This window comes from Mastigoproctus giganteus, chromosome 7, assembly GCF_048544385.1.
Source record: "Mastigoproctus giganteus isolate SK-2022 chromosome 7, ASM4854438v1, whole genome shotgun sequence".
Lineage (NCBI taxonomy): Eukaryota > Metazoa > Arthropoda > Arachnida > Uropygi > Thelyphonidae > Mastigoproctus > Mastigoproctus giganteus.
In genome coordinates, this window is record NC_143581.1 from 66,783,362 (window position 1) to 66,809,121 (window position 25,760).

General features: G+C 35.6%; 1 protein-coding gene across 4 annotated transcripts in view; it reads left to right on the forward strand.

Moving 5' to 3' along the window:
• fliI (FLII actin remodeling protein) overlaps positions 1 to 25,760 on the forward strand; it is a 436,796-nt gene that overhangs the window by 348,244 nt on the left and 62,792 nt on the right. For all 4 annotated transcript variants that reach the window (XM_090376949.1, XM_090376950.1, XM_090376948.1 and 1 more), the window contains 2 exons: positions 5,392 to 5,575; positions 24,706 to 24,766. In XM_090376949.1, the coding sequence (XP_090233075.1) occupies positions 5,392 to 5,575; positions 24,706 to 24,766 (245 nt within the window). The remainder of the gene's footprint in view (positions 1 to 5,391; positions 5,576 to 24,705; positions 24,767 to 25,760) is intronic.

The following is a 25,760-nucleotide window of genomic DNA, read 5'->3' on the forward strand; positions in this document are numbered from 1 at the left end:
TCTACATGCACACGCGTGTGTACTCATGAAAAAGTTAAAATCCTCCTTCAGGAAATAAAGAATTGCATTTGCCATATATGGGCTTACACTGTCTTGAGCAAGACTAGCCCATCAGTTCCATGAAATTGCACACTGCACCATATATTTTCATGATGTAAAGGCTTTTCTTTGACTTTTTTGGGGATTCTGACTGACCCATATGTATACATTTTGTTTATTGATATAGCTTCTTAAATGAAAGTTAACTTAGTTGCTGAATCTTATATGGTGAATAATTGTTGCATTGTTTTTCAGATATTATGGATTGAATCACAAAGTGAATTGCCTTTCTTTGTCAGATCCATCAGGGATCGTTGAATCATTTTCTCTGTATTTTGAAAGAAACAGGTGTCTTATCAAGCAGTATTTAAAGTGGATGCTTGTTTAAACACAGCTATTGCAACAATAATTTCAGATTTTCTTGGGCTGTGAATAATCACTTCTTTTGCGTGTGTAATATTTTAAAGTAATCTCAGGGACTTCTCTCTCTGCCAGCAACGCACAATCCTAACCTCAAAATTGTTGATCTTCTGTTTACTGCACAACCAAAACTCGTGCTACATATAACAAATTGCCAATTTATAAGACTTTTCACACAAAAAACACTGCTTAGTTGGTAGTATATTCAAACTTGCTTACAGGGTTCTTCACTAGGGTACATTACTAACCAGAAAAAAACTCTCAAGGCTGACATGATTAATGACATCACCAAAGTGCACGAGAGAGAGAGAGAGAGAGAGAGAGAGAGAGAGAGAGAGAGAGAGTGTGTGTGTGTGTGTGTGTGTGTACACTCTCTCTCTCTCTCTCTCTCTCTGAAAACTGTTGTGATGACGCTATAGTATAAATATGAAATGAGTCACTTTTTTCTTTTTTTTTTTAACTCCATTTGGATGAATGTTTCCATGTCCATTTTCTTTTGTATGTTTTTGGAAATAAGTATTTTTGGTTTGTTTTTTAATGTTTACAACTCCAGCTGGCTTCAGTTTTCTAGTCACACAGACCCAGCTGGTTGAGATGTTGAGGCTTTTGGAATTACTAATGACCTAGCACAGATTGTTCATTTATCTATCAGAATACTGGACAATCCTAACCATACAGCCAACATGCTTGATCTTTTTCTCACAAACAACCCTCCTAAGTACACGGTCGAAATAACTGTTCCTTCAGGCACTTTAGATCACAACTTGGTGATTGTCTCTTCTCCAATGGAACCTGTATCTCATGGCTATTCCTAACCTTGTGTTGTTTGGCATTACAAGAATGCAAAATGGGATGACCTGCAAGATTTCTTTTCTTCTTTTCCTTGGTCGGATTACTGTTTCAAAACTTCTGATGTCAACGTTTGCTCAGATCGTGTCAGTGAAATTATTCTTGCAGGAATGGAATCCTTTATCCCACACTCCACTTTAAAATCTCGTCCTTTATCTAAACCTTGGTTTTCCAATAAATGTGCTAAGGCTGTTCAAGAGAAGGATGTTGTATATTGTAATTGACTTGTTTCCAATTCTTCAGTTTAATTTTTTGCCTACATCAAAGCTTGCAACAATTGTAAAGCAGGTATTAATCAGTCCAAACTAGATTTTGAACAGGCTAAAAGTAGAAAACTTGCTTCTTTCCCTAATCATAGCCAAGCATTCTGGTCTCTTGCTAAAGCTATTGGCTGCAACTTTTGTCCATCTCTGCTCCCACTTCTGCCAAAACCAGATGGTTCTGTTGTCACTTCAGCCAAGGATAAAGCTGACCTGCAAGCATCTCATTTTTCTTCCAACTCATGTATTAATGATCTTTGGTAAAACACCTCCCACCATTCCCAACATACTTCTTTCAATGCCTCCTGTGCTCTTCCGTCAAAAGGATATCAGAAGTATTTTGACAAATCTTGATGTTAAGAAAGCTTCAGGTTGTGATGTTATTTCTCCACTTGTTCTCAAAACCTGTGCTTCTGAACTTACTCCTGTTCTTTGCTGCTTTTTTAACTTTCTTATTCCAAAGTTGTTTTTCCTTCTTCTTGTAAATTTGCTCATATCCAGCCAGTTCTTAAAAAGGGTGACAAATCATTGCAATTACTTCTACTCTTTCTAATGTAATGGAGAAATCAATTAACTGCCAACTCTTAAACTATCTGGAAACCTTCCGACTGACCAACAATTGCCAGTACGGATTCTGTTGTAAGTGTCAATCCAATGGTGATATTCTGGCTTACGTTACCCATTCATGGACAAATTCAGTGGAAAAGTTGGGTGAAACACAAGCAGTTGCTCTTGACATCTCAAAGGCTTTTGATCGTGTTTGGCACAAAGGTCTTCTAAACAAGCTTCCATCTTATGGTTTGGCAATTGTTTTTTGTAATTGGTTATCCAATTTTCTTTCTGATTGCTTACTGAGGGTGATGATAGATGGATCTCTGTCTTCTAACTTCTGCACTAATGCTGGTGTCCCCCCAAGGTTCAGTTCTTTTCCACATTCTTTTCCTCTTGTATATTAATGACCTTCTTCCATTTACCAGAATTCTTATCCATAGCTTTGCCGATGATAGCACATTACATTTCACTTTCCAGTTTGAGAAACCTCACCCTACTCTATCAGCTTCAACTTCTCAAATATCTGCCACCAATTCCTAAATGCCGATCTCCAGGTAATTCTCCAGTGGGGCAAAGACAACTTAGTTGAATTCAATCCTTCTAAAACTCAGTCCTGTCTTATATCTCTCTTGAATGAGTATTTTGCATCTATATTCACACATGAGGAGTTATTAAGGTTTGAAAATGGCAGAAGGTTATCAAATTGTAGCAGGGTGCTTAAATGATTTTGACATAACTGAGAGCGAAGTGGAGGAAAAATTGTTGAAGTTAAACATAAAAAAGGCACCTAGGGTGGATGGGATCTATCCAGTTATATTAAAGGAGGTGGCAAAGCAACTAAGCAAACCCTTAGCCATAATTATGAGAGCATCCTTGGACTCAGGGGAGGTCTCTACGGATTGGAGATGTGCAAATGTATCCCAGTTCACAAAGGGGGATCGAAGGGTGACACGAGTAATTACAGACCAGTTAGTTTAACTTCTGTTCCGGGTAAAATAATGGAGTCACTGGTTAAAGATGCATTGCAGGATCATCTAGACAAGACTGCAGCAATAATTCAGACACAGCATGGGTTTGTTAAGGGAAAGTCTTGTCTGACAAATTTGATAGGATATTATGATGTGGTTACAAAAGAACTGAATGCAAAATATAATTTTGATATCATATATTTGGATTTCAGGAAAGCTTTTGCATATGGAAGACTATTGACCTGTGAGTTTAACTTCTGTTCCAGGAAAATTAATGGAGGCCCTAGTTAAAGAAGCACTGCAGGATCATTTAGACAAGACTTCAGCTATAGCTCGGACACAGCATGGTTTTGTTAAGGGGAAGTCTTGCCTGACCAGTTTGATTGGATACTATGATGCAGTCACAAAGGAACTGGATGCAGGGAATAACTTTGATATTATATACTTGGATCTTAGAAAGGCTTTTGATACTGTTGCACATGGAAGACTGCTGCACAAATTGGAGCAGTGTGGCATTGGAGACAAATTGCTGCTGTGGATAAAGGGGTGGCTGAAGGGGAGAAGACAGAGAGTGGTAATCAATGGACACTGCTCGTCTTGGACTAATGTTATTAGTGGAGTCCCTCAGGGCTCAGTGTTGGGTCCATCATTGTTTTCTGTATTCATAAATGATATTGATGAGGGTATATCAAGCTTAATGTCGAAGTTTGCAGACGATACAAAGGTAGGCAGGGTTGTCAAGGACACTACTGACACTATGCTGCTGCAACAGGATCTGGAAAGGTTGAGCAGATGGGCTGAGAGGTGGCAAATGAAGTTTAACATTGACAAATGTAAAGTACTACACATGGGAAACAGCAACCCCAGAGCAACGTATCGACTCTGTGGTACTACAGTGATAGTGGTAGAGAATGAAAGGGACCTGAGGGTGGTTGTGCAGGCAGATATGAAGTTCTCTGAGCAGTGCAGAAAAAAGGTGCAAGAGTAGCTCATGGTGTATTGTCAATGATATATAGGAATTTTTCTAGCAGGAATAAGGAGGTGATTATTCCCTTGTATAAGGCAATGGTCAGGCCACACCTAGAGTACTGTATATAGGTCTGGAGGCCTCATTTCAAGAAGGGTGTAGAGCTGCTGGAACGAGTACAGAGAAGGGCAACAAGATTGGTGAACGGAACAAAGCGGTGCTCTTACGAAGAAAGGCTTAAGTTTTGCAAATTACAGTGTCTGGAGACTAGGCACCAGTGAGGTGATCTGATAGAGGTGTATAAAGCCTTGAATGGTTTGAGCATGCTCAATGCTGATGGGATTCTTCCTCTCGCTCAGAATAATCACCTGAGAGGGCATAAATTCAAATTGAGGAAAGACAGATGTAGGATAGACGTGCGGAAATTTGCCTTTAGCCAGCGAGCGGTTGGTTGGTGGAACAGACTTCCATCCCTTGTCGTGGAAGTTGATAGCCTAAATAAGTTTAAGGCTCAGCTGGACAGGTATTTTGAACGAACAGAGGGGTGAAGTGGAAGTGGTTTTTTTTTTTTTTTTTTTTTTGGCTGGTGCTGCATAAGCTTGCTTTCTTGCATCAAATGACTCTACTAATGCTAATGCTAATCCCTTAACCTCCTGCTTCTAGATGGAAAGTCTTCTTATCATCCAACTCATTTACCTTCACCCCTCTTTTTCCCAATACTTGCACTATCACCCCCACTCTCCCTTTTCAACAACAAAAAAAAAAAAATTCCACTTTTTTTTTTTACTCGGGGGGGGCTCCCCCTAGCAAACTCAGGTGATCTCTAGAGTTCAACCTTGTCAGAGACTTCTTTAGTCCCTACTATACATGGTCTGCCTCCACAGGGCGAAGGACAGGCAACTTGCGGTCCCACTAGGGGTCCTGCAGCTAAATGGCCAGAGGAACAACAGACCGACACAGCCCAATACTACGCAGACTACACTAAAACTTAACTATTTCTGGCCTTTACAGAGTTTGTACTGCATCACAGTATACTACATGGAGTTGGGGTGCCACTTGACAAGCAGTGTACACTATACACCACAAGGATGATTATTTTCTACATTTCTTTTAGGAAAAGGAATTTCGAATAGTTCAGAGCATCATCGGGCCATCAAAATTTACACTATCATTTTATTTATAACATATTTTTCATGGTTTATGTATAAATAAGTGTGCTTAAATACCGATATTTAATAATTTTTCATGCTGCTTGTGCTTAAATATAATTAATTTAAGCTGCTTGTGCTTAAATAAATATTTTTAGAGATGTGTCATAGTTTTCTTTTTTCTTTAGGACACTTCTATAGCGATGACTGTTATGTGTTCCTGTGTCGCTACTGGGTTCCTTTAGAATTACCAGACGGTGAGGAAGCAACAGAAGAGGAGGAGGAACAACATGAAGATGGATATCAATGTGTAGTCTACTTTTGGCAAGGAAGGGAAGCTGGTAACATGGGATGGCTTACATTTACCTTCAGGTCAGTACATTAATTTTTAATGTGAAATATATAATACATCAGTGTTAGCGCCTCTCATGTTTTTCCCATCATCTGTTTTGTTATTTTTCAACTTTCCCCGACTCAACTCCAAAGAAGCATGTTTTTTCCGGTTGTAGTGCATTTAAAAATAATTTCACAAGTGATGCTTTTAAAACTGCACAAACTAGCTAATTCTTCATGAACCATAAAGGCAGCATCATTCCACAGATGAATATCAACAATTCCACAGTATCTACAATATTACTTTCCATCCCTTATGAATTCATAACAGTCAAATTATTTTGTCCTGAACTTAAGTTGTTCAAATGAATTTACTCCTAATTCTTCTCTGTGTCTTGTGCAGGCTTGGGCAGAGAAGCTGATATCTTCAGGAGTTTTCTCCTTATCTGGAAATTTCTTCAGTCACTGTGCAAAAAAAGCTAGCATAATTTTTTCATGTATTGAGAGTCACTAAAAGTCTTTTTTGTTTTTTCACTTTTTTCATCCACTACATAGTTTACACACACACACACTCCTGATTGATTTCAAACGTATTATTTCTTGAAGATGTTTGTTCATCCATCAAAAAGGTTTCAAGTTGCAAGTTTTAGTTTTTCTAAGTTCACCAGTATAATTATCATTTTTGCCTTTATGTTCCTTATCATAATCAGAACCATTCCCAGAGTTATATATGCTTACCTGTAAATTTAAAAATGTGCCCTTTTATTGCAGAAAGTTTATTATTACAAAAGTAAATTTTACCACCCATGTGGCTTGCTGCCTGAATATTGATCATGTAATCTAGTCATCTGGACATCTGTCTCATAATTATGCTTAATATTGTATTCTTTCATTTTTTGTCAGATAAAATAAACAGGTTTACTTTTGATAAAGATATACATCTTTATCAAAAATAAAGATAAAGATATACATCTGTATCAGAGAAGCCTGGACTAGTATTCACTAGTCCAGGCTTCTCTGAAAATCCTATATTCATCACATACTGCTTCATCAATGCCATAATTCAGAAAATATGACTACCCTATATTGCTCATGAGTAAAGAATAAGTAAACTACTAACTACTTTTTTTAGGTGTATTAGCATATATGCATAATGTACCTATTGGCTTCACTGTGTCCATCTGTGTCTCTCTCTGTCCATCCATTCTCATGTAATAAATTGACTCCCAAATAGAATGGATTTTCATGAAATTTGGGCTTTTTAAAAAAACCTTTCAAGCCATCCAAAATTTCATTAAAATTGAACCAATGTAAATCTGACAATTATTATTTCTTTCTCTGTCCAGCTGCATGTAATGGCTCAACTCCCAGTGGATGAATTTTCACAAAATTTATTATTATATTTGGGCCAAGGAAGAAATGTTCTCGATACTGAAATTTCATTAAAATCAAACCAATAGAAATCCTGAAGTTATTATTAATTTTTTGCATACTTATCACATGGGCTATCCATATATTGATATTGAAGCTGAAGTTGGCTGAATGAATGAGTAATGTGCCAGATTCATAGAAACAAAATGTTCTCAGTTCATACTTAAAAGTCATTATTTTTTGTTTTTTATTATAAACCATGAATTATTACTTTTACTAACACATTGCCTACATTTACTAATTTGTTTTATAGTTATACAATAGTTATACAACCACCTTTTTAAATGCAGAATTAACTGGCTGACTTTTTAAAGGTTCCTGCTCACTTTTAAACGCCTGTGGAAAATTCTGTATTTTTCTCAAACAATATTTCTGGACTTCTTGGGGCTTTCTATACCAGATGAAAACATACCAACTTTGTCTTTTTTTTTTTTTTTCATTAGTTTAATGTTATGAATTCTTTGATGGCTGGTGCCACATTCTGCTACATTCAGATTAAGACTTTTACAATTATTTCTTCAACTTTAAATTCACTTACTGACTTTCAGCATCTTTTTCAGTAAGTTAAGCCCTATTGTAAAAAACCTGTATGAAAGATGTCATTTATATGGTAGCATGAGTTTCGAAAGATATCCAAAACTCTGTTCTCCTCAAATCGTGGAGAAACCTAGTGCCAAATATTAGTATTAGTAATATTATCCATATGGCACAAGGAAGCCTGAGGCTTATGCTGCACCAGCCAAAAAAAAAAATTCTCGAGTTACCTCGAGAGAGAGAGAGAGAGAGAGAGAGAGAGAGAGAGAGAGAGAGAAAGGAATCACCAAGAAAGAGAAGAATGATGATAGCCAGCTCAGGACTCTGAGTTTGACAAGCCCATACTCACCAGATGTGAGCCCCTGGTGAAAAGATGCTCAAACATTCAAGTGCATGGTAAATTTAAATAGAAGGGAGAATGCAGTCAGCATGTCACAAGAATTGAAGCAGATTTTGAAGCAAAGGATATTGAGAAGTGGGATACCTAATAATTCTTTAGGAAATTAAATATTTCACTATTTTTTATTTTTCACTTTTTTTTCACTGTTTTTTATTTTATTTCAATAAAAAAGTGAAACATCTCATTTTAACTGTAAAGGAAGTTTTAGAAGTCTCATTCCAACCATCAAACAGTGTCCAACTTTTATTTATGTTATATTAATTAAAATATAGAAGGATTATATTTCAGAAAATATTTTACTCAGCTAAACATGAAACTAACTGATTTTGAAAACTTTAAATTTACATGTCTATATACACTCAGTGATCACTGAATGAATATACACTCAGTAATCACTGAAATATGACCATCCCTATTCTTAATGGACTATTCTGCATACATTGCAGTATAAAAAGCCGAACAGTTTCATATGCTAGAGCAGTGGTATTTTGCATCTGATTGTGCAAGTAAAAAGGATAAAGTAGCAGTTATGGGATATAGTAAAGATATCACAGAGTTTCAAAAAGGCATGATTGTGAGATCCTGTGCTTTGGGTGCTTCCATATCACAAATGGCACATCTTGTTGGTTGCTCATGGCTCACTGTGGTTAAGATGTACAAAGAATGGTGTTGAGCAGGTCAAACTACTTCCTGCCACCAAAACTGTAAAAGATTACACAAGGTAGATGTTCATGATGAACGGAGGATACAGCATATTGCACAGGCTCAGCAGCAGTCACTGTCTATCAGAAGACATTTCAGTACAGTTTGGGAAATGCAAAAACAATATCCAAAATGATGTGCTGGAGAGATAGTGCAAGACTCATGGGGTAGAATTTTCTCAACATTGTCTGTGCTCCTTAACAGGAGAGATTGTTTCTACAGGGATGGGATACACTTAAATAGAAAGGGTACAAGAATATTTGCTGATGCTATCGAGGCAGTGTTAGTGGGTTGGAAAACTGCTAACTTGGGGGGGGGATTCACAGATTAATAGGTTAACAGTAGCCACGGGCAGGGTGAAAATGATTCTTGAACTGCTTCTATTGAAATTAGCAGCAGCCTACAGAGCGAGGTACGGGGGATTTCAAGGGCTGCTGGGTGTCATAATAGAACAAGTAAATACATGGGTTGTGTTAAGGTAATTAAGAGTAAGAATAGGTGTATGTACTCTTGCATGTACATCAATGCTAGGAGTATAGTAAATAAATTTAATGAATTTGAAGTATTGTTCAAGACATCAAAAGCGGATATTGTTGAGATATCAGAGCTGTGGTGCCACACAGATATAAGCAGTGCAGAATTCGAATTTGGGGAGTACAATGTGTACAGAAAGGATAGACGCAGCAGGAAGGCAGGAGAGTTTATGCTGTTAGTTAAGAAACACATAAAATCCAAGGGGTAGTACAGCCAGTCGACATGGCTGGACAATGCAATGTTGAGTCAGTGTAGTGTGACATAAGCACTGGGAAAACCCAGTTGAGAGTAGGAGTGTGTTATAGACCTAATGACTCTGATGAGTATAATGAGCAATTGTGCAGAGAAATAGAGTGGGCCAGTATATCAGAACATCTTATAATGGGGGATTTTAACTCTCCAGATATTGACTGGAACTTGTGGGTTGGTCACTTGCACACCAGCAAGTGACCAACCCACAAGTCGGGTTGGTCACTTGCTGACCAACCCACTTGCACACCAGCAAGAGTTTTGTGGATTTATTGGATGACTGTTTTCTACAGCAACATGTTCGAGAGGCAACTAGAGGAAGTAATACTCTTGATCTGATTATCAGCAGTGATTCTTCATGCATTAAGAATCTGCAAGTAAAAGGACCACTAGGTGGCAGTGATCACAATGTACTGATGTGGGCTTTACTTAAAGATGTAACTACCATCGGGGTAAGGGGAAGAGTTTTTGCTTTCGTAAAGGTGACTATAGTGGTCTCAGAGAGTTTTAAAATTCTATACAGTGGGATCAACTGATGGTACCAATGGTGAATTCTAAATGGGAAGCATTCAAGGACTTAATCTTAGAGGGTACTAGACTTTTGATGCCAACTAAGAAATACTGTTCAAGGTTTAGACTAAATGGATATCAAATGAATTAATGTGGCTCGTGGCAGAAAAGAAAAATGCTTGGAATGCATATATATTATTAGGTGGCACAGAAGCCTATGGCAAATATAAGCTAGTCTATAATCAAGTTCCAAAGGTGGTTAGGGAGGCGAAGGTAGATTAGGAGAAATCTTTGGCAAAAAATGCAAAGAAAAACAACAAAGAGTTCTTTACTTAAGTAAACTCTAAAAGAAAAGGGATGAATCAAATTGGTCCACTTAACATAGAGGATTTGACTATTGATGATCATGCTCAGGTAGCTGATAAACTGAATGAGTATTTTGCATCTACATTCACACATGAGGAGTTATTCAAGGAAGGAAATGCCAGAAGTTTATATCAAATTCTAAAAGGGAGCTAAGTGATTTTGTAATAACTGAGAGCAAAGCGGAGAAGAAATTGTTGAAGTTAAACATAAGCAAGGCACCTGGGTTGGATGGGATCTATCGAGTTATATTAAACGAGGCAGCAAAGGAAGTAAGCAAACCCTTAGCCATAATTATGAAAGCTTCCTTGGACTCAGGGGAGGTCCCTATGGACTGGAGATGTGCAAATGGGTCCCCAATTCACAAAGGGGGATCAAAGGGTGATACAGGTAATTACAGACCTGTTAGTCTAATTCTGTTCCAGGGAAAATAATGGAGTCACTAGTTAAGGAAGTGATGCAGCATCATGTAGACAAGACTGCAGTTATAGTTCAGACACAGAATTGGTTTGTTAATGGGAAGTCTTGTCTGACAAATTTGATTAGATACTACGATCAGAGGCAGATTTAATGGCGGGCGCACTGGGCCCTGACTTCTGAAGGGCCCCACAAAACCCCAACCTTACACTTTTTTCTAACGACACCAAGTTTGGTTTCATATGTGCAATTTTAATTACGTACAAGTTTACAATTGGCGGTAAAACCTGATAGTATGTTTATATTCGCTTATTTTCAATATTTCATTACTACGCTGTATAGGCCCCGCGCGGCTGCGCTACCACTCATTGGAGCAATAGAATCATATTTGCTACTTTGTACTTACAAAGGTTCTCCTGCAGTGCAGACTTACGATATACACAAATACGCGTATATCATATATTTTTGAAATTATGTTAAGATAAAATTAATTCCTGTTGTTACATCAGTGCCTGGATTTTCGTAGTTTATGAATAATTTTTGAATTTTAATTAATCATTAATTTATTGCACTATAACGAAAAATCTCTTCTCTAGTATTCTAATCGTTCAGACTATTAAATTTTATATTTTTCTTTTCATTGGTAGGCTACCAATGGTAGCTAGAAAAATGAAACGACATCTATCAGGGGCTGAAAAAAGACAAATTAAAAAAAGACGCGAGCAAGTTGCCAACCAACAGAAAGGAGCATTGGACAAATTTATAACTGGCCCTGGTCATTCAGGCCATCATAATTCGAGCAACAATGAAGATGAAGAACAAGGAACTTCCATCAGTCAACAAAAAGAGTTAGTTGAAGTTGAAAACCAAGGTATAGAAGAAAGCAACAATGATGAAGAAGATGAAGAACCAGTCAACCAGGTGAAAAACCATTAGAAAAAAATATAGAAAAAAGTCCATTAGAAAATATTGAAACGCAAACGGAAAATATTCCATTCGAAGTTACACTAAAAGATATTGCTCTCTGGCCTAATGTTTTATCTAATGAAATGGTTGAATTTCTAATTTCAAATAAACCAAAAAATATGGGCGATATAACTACACTTAAATCAGTCTATAAACACGGTGATTGCATTTACTACAGAGGCTTGTGTAAAGACCATTTTTACAGAAAAATTTTGAATGGTGAAAAAGAAGAAAGGACGTGGCTAATTTTTTCCGAAACATCCAAATCAATTTATTGTTACCCATGCAAAATGTTTTTGGGCTCAAAGTCTAAGTTGACTACAGGGTTTCAAAATTGGAAAAATATTGGAATAACTTTGTCCGAGCATGAAATGTCAAAAGAGCACATCACTTCAATGTGTACATTATACATGCGCTCCTCTACGTTAAATTGCATTGATGTTCAAAATCTGCAAAAAGAAAATTATTGCAGAGAGATTCTGCAAAGAATTGTATCCACAATAAAATTCCTCGCAAGTTTGGGCATTGATTTTAGAGGCCATAATGAGAGTGCAACATCTTCGAGAAAAGGCAATTATTTGACTAGTTTAGAGTATTTGAATGAATATGACAATTTTTTAAAGTTGCACTTACAAAAGTATGGAAATCAAGGTAGCGGACATGTAAATTACTTATCGCATCAGACATTGATGAACTTTTGCAAATAATTGCCGATTATCTTATGGCACACATTGTGGAGGAAATAAAATGCGCAAAATATTACAGGTGACCCCCGCTTAACGCTGATCATTCGTTCCGGAAAAACAGAGCACTAAGTGAATCCGTGCTAAGTGAGCGCCGCTTTCCCATAAGGTAACATATGTATTTATGAGCTGCGGTCGGTGCCATAGGATATTTCCTAATCAATAATAAACAGTAATGAAAAGATGCACAAATGTCGGTCAAAATATTTAATATTCAAATATTTGCACATATAAAATATTCTGCATTACATACGTATAATTATGTAGTAACTACTTGCGTATCAAAAGTAAACTTAAAATTCCAATTAAAATAATGAATTTAATTGATTTAATTTAATGGATGAATTTAATCATGAAAAATTTGTGGATTTTGAGTTGAACTTTGGCCCTCTTCCAAATAAACTAAAAAGGATATTAATTTTAAATGGCCCGCAGCTTTACCACCCAACAATAAAGTCAACTGATCCTTTGCCGCTTTGAAACTTGGCATGTTTTTTTCTTCTTTCAAGATGAAACTTCTTTTAGGCATTCGTTTCCACAAAAGTCCTGCTTCAGCTATGTTAAAAACTTGTTGAGAAGTATAACACATAATACCCCTTTTCAATAATTTTAACAAGTTCTTTTTTGAAAGTTTCGGCTCCTTGATCTGCACTTGCGGCTTCTCCCTGTATTTTAAATCTATTCTACAAGCCCTTACCAGATTTAAATGGTTCCACATTTTTTTTTTTTTTTTTTTAGGCGAGTTTTCTTCAGATCATCATATTGGCTAATCTCTTTCTCTCTTTTTTTTTTAAATATTTAACTTAACTGAATTCTGCATGGAATATTATCTTCAATAAAATTAGTCTTTCCATTTCAATCCTAATAGCCGGCCTAGTCCTAGTTGCTTGCAGTGGAACAGCTATCTTTCCCGCTGCTAAAATTAATTCTTTATTTTTTTATAATTGTTCTTACAGTTAAAGTTGCAAGTCCTAAATTATGGCACACATCCGCTTGTCGTTGACCGGAATCGATTCGCTTCAAAACGTCTAATTTAATTTTTAAATTCAGTCTTTTTCTTACATTTATAGTCTTCGTACTGCGCCCAGACGTTGTTGCTTTTTCATTCCTATCAGTCATTATTAGCTCTTCGAAAATGTAACTGCGTTGGTTGAATTAATTATGATACAATGTTCATGTAAACTGTTCGTTACGCACGATGTCTAATACTGTACTGAGTGATGACTAGACTTCGTATAAATGCATATAACGCAAATATTACAAGCAATATATTTGATCATTTTTTAAAATATTGATCTCGGAACTACGTAACAAGTCACTGTACTGCAATTAAATTAGCGTGCGAGAAAATTTCACTGAGCGTGGGAAACGTTTTAATGCTGTTTTGCTATTCATTTTCAAGCTATCAACTCCGTCAAATGAAACGATTTCGTTAAATATGTCAAAAATGTAATCTGTAAAAGAGCGTTATAGTGATCTGTGACAGCGTTATAGTCAGATACGGGTTATAATATAAGAACAGCGTTATAGCGAATCAGCGTAAAGCGAACCGCGTTATAATGGGGGCCTGCTGTATAGTATTATTTTAGATTCTACGTCCGATGTTGTGCATGTAGATCAACTTACTTTTGTAGTGCGCTATTTATCAGCAAATGGGGATGTTAAAGAAAGATTTTTAAAGTTCTTCCCTATAGAAAGACATGATACAGAGTATCTAGAAGAGACAGTTTTATCTACCTTTCAAAATTTGCCAGTAGATATAAAATATTGCCGTGGACAATCGTACAACAATGCAGCAAATATGTCAGGCAAGTACAATGGTCTGCAAACAAGAATAAGACAACATGCTCCATCAGCAACGTTTATTCTGTGCTCCAGTCATTCACTTAATTTAGTTGGTTATGTTGCTGCAGAGAGTTGTAATAATGCTTCCAGATATTTTTTATTTGTGCAAAATTTGTTTGTTTTTTTCTCTGCATCAATGTTTTGATGGAACATGTTATGCAATAAATTGGATAAAGGTTCTTATACATTAAAGAAATTGTCAGATACAAGGTGGTCTGCCAGGGCTGATGCAGTTTTAGCGTTAAAATGTGACTACAAAAATATAAAAGAGGCATTAGATGAGATATGCAATTCCACAAAAGAAAAAAAATTGTTGTTATTGAAGCAAAATCATTACTTAAAGAAATGAATGATTATGAAACTGCTGTAATGACAGTCCTATGGAATAAAATTGTGCAAAGAATCAGTGCAACAAGTAAATCTTTAAAATCTATTGACTGCACAATTGTTAAAGGTGCGTCATTATTAAAAAGTCTAGAAATTTTTATTAATGAAAACATAAGACATAATTTCAACGAAATCGAACCAGAAGTTAAAGAACTAACAGATAAAACATTTGAAGATGATCGCAAGCGAACATGTACAGAAAATTGAAAGGAATTTTTTTTACATAATGTACTCTACGTAATATGCGATCATTTAATAGCAAAACTGAACAAATGCAAAAAAATCTATGAAAATGTTATAAGTAATTTTAGAGTTTTTTTCCTGTTTACATTGTGTGTAGAAGAAAAGAAAAAATGTGTTAATAATTTAATTGAAATGTATAAAGATGACCTTGATTCAAGTAATTTTAAAGATGAGTTGGAACAGTTTTTAATCATTTTATATGAAGAAGACAAGCGATCAATTAATAATATATACAAAAAAGCATTAGATATGAAAGCAACTTTTCGAAATGTGGAACTTTTCGAAATGTGGAAATTATTTTGAAAATTTTGTTAACCATGCTAATTTCAAACGCATCGGCGGAATGCTCATTTTCTTGTCTAAAAATAGTAAAAAATTATCTAAGAAATTCAATTTCAGAGGAAAGACTAAATAATATGGCTATTTTATATATAGAGAGCGATTTACTTAAAATTATTGATTGTGATGAGATAGTTAATAAGTTTGCAAAACAAAAAGCAAGAAAAAAATTTATTTAAATATTTTCACATTTGTAATTTTAATTTCAAGTAAAATTCTGTATGATTTTTTTGTTCAAATTTCTGATTGTTACACCTATTATATGTATACTATCATTAATTATAATTATACTTTTACATATGTTCAACTATTAGTTCAAAACTTTTTGATTATGATTATTATGCTATTATTAATTATATTATACATATATTATATTCAAATTTTATTGGAAATAAAACATTAATAGTACATAATATTTTTTATTTATTAAAAAAAATGGTTAACATGTATTTTTATTTTCCCTGTCTCTCTCTCTTTTTTAAGGTGCCCAATATTTTCTTCTGCACCCGGGGCCTCAACCGACTTTAATCCGCCTCTGACTACGATGTGGTCACAAAGGAATTGGATGCAAAGAATAATTTTGATATCATATACTTGGATTTTAGGAAAGCTTTTGATACTGTGGCACATGGAAGAATACTGTATAAATTGGAGCAGTATAAGAGCAAATTGCTATAGTGGATAAAAGAATGGTTGAGTGGGAGAAGACAGAGTGTGTGATTATCAATAGACACTGCTCTTTATGGAGTAATGATATTAGTGGAATCCCCCAGGGTTCGGTATTGGGCCCATTGTTGTTTTCGGTATTTATTAATGATATTGATGAAGGGAATCAGAGTTAATGTCTAAGTTTGCAGACGATATGAAGGGTGGCAGGGTTGTTAATGACAGCAACAAAGCAAACCCTTAGCCATAATTATGAGAGCATCCTTGGACCCAGGTGAGGTTTCTCACGGACTGGAGAGGTGCAAATGTATCCCCAATTCACAAAGGGGGATCGAAGGGTGACACGAGTAATTACAGACCAGTTAGTTTAACTTCTGTTCTGGGTAAAATAATGGAGTCACTGGTTAAAGATGCATTGCAGGATCATCTAGACAAGACTGCAGCAATAATTCAGACACAGCATGGGTTTGTTAAGGGAAAGTCTTGTCTGACAAATTTGATAGGATATTATGATGTGGTTACAAAGGAACTGGATGCAAAAAATAATTTTGATATCATATATTTGGATTTCAGGAAAGCTTTTGACACTGTTGCCCATGGAAGACTATTGTACAAATTGGAGCAGAATGGTATTAAGGGTAAGTTGCTACAATGGATAAAAGGATGGTTAAGTGGGAGAAGACAGAGAGTGGTAATCAATGGTGCTGCTCTTCGTGGACTAATGTTATTAGTGAAGTCCCACAGGGTTCAGTGTTAGGTCCACTGTTGTTTTGTATATTTATCAGTGATATTGATGAAGGTATATCAGGCTTAATGTCAAAGTTTACAGATAATACAAAGGTTGGCAGGGTTGTTAATGACAGTTATGGCAGTGTGCTACTGCAACAGGATCTAGATAATTTGGGCAGATGGGCTAAGAAGTGGCAACTGAAGTTTAACCTTGACAAATGCAAAGTACTGCATATGGGTAGAAGTAACCCCAGAGAAACGTACCAACTGTGTGGTGCTACACTTAAGGTGGTAGAAAATGAAAAAGACCTGGGAGTAATTGTGCAGTCAGATATGAAGTTTTCTGAGCAATGCAGACAGGCTGCCAGGGCAGGTCATGGGGTTTTGTCAATGATATATAGGAATTTTGCTAGCAGGGAGAAGGAGGTGATTGTCCCTCTGTATAAGGCAGTGGTCAGGCCACGCCTTGAGTACTGCATACAGGTCTGGAGGCCTCATTTTAGGAAGGATGTAGATTTACTTGAGCGTGTACAGAGAAGGGCAACAAGATTGGTGAGGGGAATGAAGGGATCCTCTTACCAAGAGAGGTTTAAGCTCTGCAAATTGCAGTGGCTGGAAACTAGGCACCTGCACGGTGATCTCAATGAGGTGTATAAGGCCTTGAATGGGTTGAGCACGCTGAATTCTGATGGGATCCTTCCACTTGTTCAGATTACAAATGTAATCTGAATAAGTTGAAGGATCCCATTATGCCCCCTTACTCTGTGTAAGGGGGCATAAATTCAAATTAAGAAAGGACAGATGTAGAATAGATGTGTGGAAATTTGCCTTTAGCCAGCGGGCAGTTAATTGCTGGAACAAACTTCCATCCGTCGTTGTGGAAGTTGATAGGTTGAATAAATTTAAGGAGGAACTGGACAGGCATTTGGAGGGAATGGTGTGATTTTTTTTTTTTTTTTTTTGGCTGATGCTGCATAAGCTCATACACTTGCTTTCTTGCATCACATGCCACTACTACTACTACTACAGTAATGATAGTATGCTACTGCAATAGGATCTGGAAAAGTTGAGCAGATGGGCTGAGAGGTGGCAACTGAAGTTTAACATTGACAAATATAAGGTACTGCATATGGGTATGAGTAACCCACAGAGTAACGTATCAACTTGGTGGTACTACACTCAGGGTTGTGGAGAATGAAAAGGACCTGCGGGTAATTGTGCAGTCAGATATGAAGTTTTATGAGCAATGCAAAAAAGGCTGCAAGAGTAGCCCATGGTTTTGTGTCAATGATATACAGAAATTATGCTAGTAGGGATAAGGAGGTGATTGTTCCCTTGTATAAGGCAATGGTCGGGCCGCACCTTGAGTACTGTATACAGGTCTGGAGGCCTCATTTTAGGAAAGATGTAGAGCTGCTGGAATGAATACAGAGAAGGGCGACGAGATTGGTGAGGGGAACAAAGGATTACCCAGAAAGGCTTAAGGGTCTGCAAATTGCAGCTTCTGAAGACTAGGCACCTGTGAGGTGATCTAATTGAGGTGTATAAGGTCTTGAATGGATTGAGCAAGCTCAATGCTAATGGGTTTCTTCCCCTTTCTCAGATTTCTCACCTGAGGGGGCATATATTCAAATCGAGGAAAGACAATTGTAGAATAGATGTGCGGAAATTTGGCTTTAGCCCATGGGTGTATTTTAGTGGTACATTAGACTGTCGCACATACCCATATATGTATTTTGTCTGTAGAAGTGTGTTCTGTTGTAAACTTGCAAGTGCAGGTTAATAAACCCAGAATAAGGGTGCTCTCACATAGAACGCAGGTGACCGCTTACTTGGAACCAGCAGCCTAAATGAACAATGTAAGTCAATGGGAGTGCATACAATAAGAGCGTGTGGACAGCGGCATCGCTTCTTGTGTTAATCCCCCAGCTTACTTCAACAAATTAAGCTTACTGGTTCTCAGGGAAGTACAGATGTCACTCAACTGGATATGCGTTGTTCACACCTCTGATATAAATCTGGCCTTTAGGCAATTTTTAGAACTGCTATTGCTGTAGAAAGCACAAATTCACGGAGATGTAGAGAAAACTTGTAATCCAAAAGTTTTAAACGTGGATACCAAAATTTTGATTTCAGACTGAATTTTATGTATTATGTCAAACGTGCAATATGGGACAAAAGTGTCAATCTGCATTAAACAGGAATACCATGGAGAAATGCTGACAAAAAACAAAATAAAAAAAAATAAATAAAATAATAATAAAAAAAATACCCTTATTTTTTTATTTTCTCAAAGTAAAAACAGTTCTTTTTTTTTTCTTATATTTATTTGTAAAGTGCTAATAAATACTGTATGTAGAAATAGTCTGTTAGTCAGTGTTTTTATTATTCGAATTGGAAACATAGCATTTCTCTATTCGTTCTGAATATTTAGAAACTTCCAATTCGTTACATAAATTATGATATTAAAAATTTTGTCTACTGTAATGTACAGACATTGGGTATGCCCATCAGTTCCTTATTGATTTCAATCTTGAAAAAAAAAAATTAAATAAATAATCATTATGACAACGAAGAAATAGTTTTGGAATATCTAAAATGAACTTTTCATTACTTAAGTTTCTAGATTTATACTTATTGTTTCTAAAAACATCAGTTTAAATTTTATTATCATTGAAAACAATAAGAAACTTTTTAAAAAAAGTTTCTTATTGTTTTGCTTTGTACAACAAATTGCAGCCTGCACGGTGCGTAAAATATGCATTATATTTTAAATGAAGACCTTAAAGAAGACAGTAACTGATAACACCCGTCGGTTTCATATTTCCTCCCTTCTAATTAATCTCGGTTTTCCTTCTGCAGTTAAACATTAAATGAAACTTAATTAATTTGAAAAATGCATGTTGTATGATTTCCATTACTAAGCTATACCTAAAAATCACTGATAATCATACAAATTTAATCCGTTAATGGAAAATGTGATTCATCCCCCTCTCCACCAAGTCAAGCGAGACAGTGGGATCCGCAAAAACGTATCGGAATTGGTTAGTGCTGGTTGTGCTAATCTACCTGCTTGCTTAAATGAATTTTTATTTAAGCTCGCTGGTTGTCGACGCCACACATTCATTGCAACATGGACATTTAAGCTTTTATTTCCAAGGTGTATCTTCGACGACCAATATGGGACAAAAACAGAAAAATTACATACTAATATGATGTATATTATGGTACTGGGATTATGATGTTTGATTGTAAAAAGCATGACTAACAACATTTTTTAATTTAGGTTTTTGAAAACTTCGAGTGCCTTCATCCAAATGCAGATTAACAACGAAAAAGCCTGTATGTGATTACAGATGATATAAAAATTAATTACAACAGAAACTCACAATTACAATTCAAAAAAATCGCTATATATTTTTATAACAATTTGTCAATTTATGTACGCAGTGCGTTACATAAATATATATAGCTATATAAATCTATATATATATATAAATAACGATAACGTATAAATCCAGTAAAATATCTTTAATACTTTGATATATATATATATATATATGAAATCTATTTTATAATAAATATATATAAATATATATATATATATGGTATGAAGTACAGAAGTGTATAACCGGGTTAATATTTGTATTACGCTGGGTTTTTTTATAAATATTTGTGTGGATTGTATCATCATTTGTATAATCGAAAATCGATGATATTAGATTATTTGACCAAATTATGAATTTAAAGAAATTTTTCAGAGAAAAAGATGATAATTGGGCAAGAAGAAATATGATAATTGCATAGAAAGTGGGCTGGATACTTTAATTAATGCAAGAGTTCCCAGATATGTTCCGAGCTTTTAAATATACATTTCAATCTATATATCTATATATATATATATATATTTTTTTTTTTTTTTTTTTTTTTGCCCACAATGGAACATAGAACATGTATTTTCATTAATGGAGCAACATTATAAATAATATGGAGACAAATACTGTGAATAGTATTTTGTTAATAACTTTTTCGTGCATATAATTTCAAAATGGATTGAAAAACATTTTATAATTACTTACTTTGTAATCCGAACTTACTGAAAATTATTGGCAGTAAAGATAAGTATGTATCGTAATTTTTTAATAATAATTATATCATTTTTAAAATGTTATCGTTTTTAAAACTAAAAGTGTCCTAGTTTTGAATTCTATCTAGATCTCGTAACCCCCCCCCTACCCTTTCGGAGATAAGTCTTAAAAAAGAATGCAAGAAAACTGATATTGTCTTTTCTTCTTTTTTTTTTCTGTGCAGTCCTGGTGTTTGACACTGGAAGAGACTCCAGGATTGCTCGGCATCGGATAATTCTATCTTACGTTTAAAATATATTATTTTTTATCTTTGATTGTTATGCTTCTTCATTTTTCAATTTGTAGCTATGCTACCTCCTCTCATCTTTCCGGTTTTTTGTTGTTTTTTTCATTCTCCTCAACTGTTATCAATACATAACACTTATTCATATGTGTAACACGTATTCAACTTCTGAACACTTCGCAACTTTAGTGTTGTTTTTTTTTTTCTTAGATAAATTTTAAATTCTTCCACTGCAGAAACATTATTCCCTTCCTCTTTCAATTATTTCAGTGCTCATTCCAACGAATATTTAATCGAATGTCCCTGCAATGGGCATTAGTAAACAACCAGCTCCCTCTTTTCCCCTAATTATTTATCATTTGATAAGTTTTCACCTGAAAATTACGGGACACCTGCTGAATTGCAGGAAGTGATAATCGGAAATTTTATGGTAGCGGTTTACCCGAGAGCTAAAGGGATTAACGTTCCGTAATAGTGCCCGTAAAGCCTACCCCAGTGAGAAGTTGCACCGTTCACTGCTTTCTATGTGTTCATACCCAGTGAGAAGCTTCAGCTGTGCATCACTGCTGGTTCCAAGTAAGCGGTCACCTGCGTTCTACGTGAGAGTACCCTAAAGCATGGGGGGAAAAAACCCTGCTCCCTCCACTTGAGATCTGTTAAATAACAGTTTGAACAAAATTCCATCTGTTGTAGTGGAGGTCAACAACTTAAATAAGTTCAAGGCAGAACTGGACAAGCGTTTGGAGTGAATGGATGGATGAAATGGGAAGGTTTTTTTTTTTTTTTAGTTTGGCTGATGCTGTATTGACTTGCTTTCTTGCATCATATGCCTCTATTAATGTTACCTATACTGTTGTGCACTGTTAGTAAGGTGTAATTGGTGTCAGGTGAGTTTTTGGGTATATCCTTGGTTCTTTGATCCAAGGAACTTAAATAAGTTCAAGGCAGAACTAGACAAACATTTGGAGTAAATGGATGGGTGAAATGGAAAGGGTGTTTTTTTTTTTTTTTTTGCTGATGCTATTTAAGCTTGCTTTCTTGCATCATGTGCCCTACTAATGCTAATGCTAATTATAGTAATTTGTGCCATTGTACATCACTGAACAATCTGAAAAGAATCTCAAAATCAGATATTCATCGACAATATCCATTATTAATGAATATCTGATTTTGAGATTTTTCAGTATGAAACATAACTCATAATACAAAAGATACAGATGTAATTTATTATGCTTAAGTAATCAGTCCAACAAAAGAAACATTTTTATTTTACGTTGTTTTGCCTTACCAATCCACAGTGAGTTGATTGACTGGTCATCTGGGTATGACACCAACTCTAGAACGGGTGGTTCAACTCAAAGGAATCGATGAACAGGAAGAGCACACCACTGCTCTTACAGCATACTGAAAAGTGACACAAATCCCAAGTACATCATTTTGTATCTTTGACACATCTTGGAATGTATAAATGCTAAAATTCAAATTATTTTAGTGGTACAATAGACTGTAGCGCATACCCATATATATATATATTTTGTTGTTATTTGGTTTTTAGGAGCATTAGCAACTAAGGCCATATTGCTCCGGGGATATGCGGTGGTCATTCCCTGACCTTTCCTCATCCTCCGTATTTGGTGGTCACATGCTCGAACCCCGGTCTAATCAAGAAGCGTGTGCTACGCACTACTGCTTCTGCCCACCTGGCTACGGAGGCGCCATATATTTTGTCTGTAGAAGTGTGTTTTGTTGTAAACTTGCAAGTGCAGGCTAATAAACTCAGAATAAGGCATGGGGGGAACCCTGCTCCCTCCACTTGAGATCTGTTAAATAACCCCTGATTGAAGAGGGCTTTAGAAATTCCTCTAGTCATGGACAAGACCTTTCTAAATTGTGTGACAGACAATGATGTATCATGCCAACTAGGCTGCCATGGAAGACAATATATATACAAAATGTTATATATGATGGGTTGGTAATGGCTCTAAAGTGTGCATTCATTGTAAGTACAGTCCATTCCAGTTATTTGGAACACATCGGGACTAGTGCATTTTGGCTCGATTAAGCGGCTGCCCCAATTATCCGAAGTTTCACGTAAATAGTTAAAAATACAATGTACCCCCCCTTTTTTTTTTTACAATTGGTTCACAGTACAATCAAATCACATTACAACGAACTCAACATAGTAAAGTACCGTTCACTATACGATGTGCAGTAAGCGCCGGTCATTATGATCACGTTTGTGAATTGAATTTTAATTCTATTACACAGCGATTCTAATTAGCGAAAATAGGAGGAATATTATCCAGAGGCTATAAAAATAAAGAAATATTAAGCACAAATTTACCCTTTATTACCTTACCAATTAAAAAATTAAATGTTACATGAAAATCGGAAGAACATATGTGATAATCGGAATAATTAATACGTACTGTAATATGTATGTACTAACTAGTTGACATTTTTGTTCACTGACATTTGTGGGTTGGGGATTAAAATTTAAAACAGTAAAAAGAAAAGCAATCAATAACAAAGAACACAGCACACACACAAATTGTAAGTAACACGATACGGCAAGTGAGAACGGAGTAACGAGTTACAAAGCTTTAAAAATAGGAATGAAGAGAAGATCTGAAAATTAATTTATTTATTTGATTGAAGATTTCATGGAAGTGTAAACACATTTCACCATAATAACCCACAGAATTCCAGCTGTCGGTATTATCGCAAATTCAGTAAGATCGAGTTTACTGTCCATTTATGATAGATTTCACTAACAGAAAAGCCCAATACACAGGTGACTCCTAATTGTTTTTATTGTTTTATAGATGTGACCTCCAGAATTTCAACCGAGCCACGTGGTACCGTCAGAGACAATCGTAGGGTAATCTCCAGTGCTGCGGTCTCCTGCCCTGATTAAACGGCATGCTGTTCCAATTAAGCGAAGTAAACCCTGGCTATTTTCTCGATTAGTTTCTGTTTTTTAAGATTTGGCCCAAATAACCGGAATCCACTGTATATCATGTCTGTGTTCGCAGGCTGATTTGCATGTTATGCTGGCTGAAAAACTATACCTGAAATTGGCTAACTATAGCCTGAAATTAAGAGAACTTCAGAAATTCTTCCAGACATTGATTAGCATTGCAACAGCTGTTGCAATACTAATGTGATTTTGCTACCAGTGACTAGATGAATGAATTAAATGTTACAGAACTTTATTGTAAGTGTTCATGATTATTTCTCATTTTTAGGTCTGTCAGAAAAGCATACAGCCATGTCTTTCAGCAGTTACTTAGGAATGAAATAGATGTGCAAATCATTCCTTTTGGGCATATTCTTCACCAGACGTGTTCCTGATGGATTTCTGCTTATTTAGACAGTTTAAATGAATGTTGAATTATATCCTAAAATGCAAGAGAAATAAAAGAGGTTTTGATTTTTAGGAAGTGTGCCAAGGGAAATGGCACACTTTCTAAAAATCTTGAAAGTGTTGCCATTCCTCTTACAACTACTGCTTCTACATTGGAAAAGGTTATTGTTAAGGTGCAGCCTCTCAAACAGGATTCACCCACAGCCCATCGTGACATGGTGCCTCCAAAAGTTATTTCCATATACCATATTTTGGAATTATTATTACTAATTAAAAATTATTATAATTTTTTCCCCCTTTGTATTCTATTGTTTAATTAATGCTATCTCTATAAAGAACAAAAGTGATATTTCTTATAATTGTTACCTTTCAGTTTACAGAAAAAATTTGAAGCACATTTTGGTGATAAGCTGGAAGTTGTACGTACCCATCAAGTAAGTTCATTGTGCATGCATGCTTCTGTACATGTGTATGAAGTTCTAAAATTTAATGTTTTGAGATATAATCCTGTGTCTTTGTATACCATCACTTAGATAATATACAAAGATTTAAAATCTGCTACATTGTAGCAGTTTTTAACTCTTCCCTTAAGTGATTTATAAATTAACTAACTATACATTCTTCTACTTAAATAGGTGGCACTGACTTCTCTAGTATTTACAGCTTTTTGATTGTGTAGTGAGCAAAATTTTTAGTATAGTAATCACGTTATACTGTGCATCCTTCTGATGGAATTTGTTTATATAATATTTTTGGGCAATTTCTTGTGTTTCAATGTATTCAAAATCAGATATGTAGATACATTGTAACAACAAAGGACTTTTCCATTGACAGCCATTGCTGCCAGTGCAGTGGCTACCAACTAACTATAGAGGATAGGATGATACACAACAAGAGGAAAAGGTTTGTAAAAAGCACTTTCAGACATGCCTGAAAAATTCAGTAAATCTAATAAATGACCAAGTCTTTAACATTCTTACTATTTGCTCCAATTTCAGTACCGGGTTACTGACTATTGAATAGGTAGTGATTGAACCTAATCTCAGTTGAAATCTAGATTCTGCCACAAGTTCAATAGCACAGAATGTAACATGGAAATTTCCCAACAAAATAAAATACAGGGATTTCTCAATAATTTTTTTTTACTAGCGAGTCAACAGTGGGGATTCAAAAAGAGTGGAAATGTTAAAAAATTACATCCAACATAATAGCAGGGTTTCTCCTGCAAAAAAGCTCAAAAATACTCTATTATATGAGCTTTACTGAAATTCTCTAACCGTGTTAGAGCGAGTCCATGTTATATAAGTACCGTGTTGTGCGAGGATTTCTGCAATTTATCAATTGTGTTAGAGCGAAACCATGTTGTAGATGTACCGGGTTATATGGGGGGGTTGTCTGTACTTCCTTAATCAAACACTTGTTTCATGG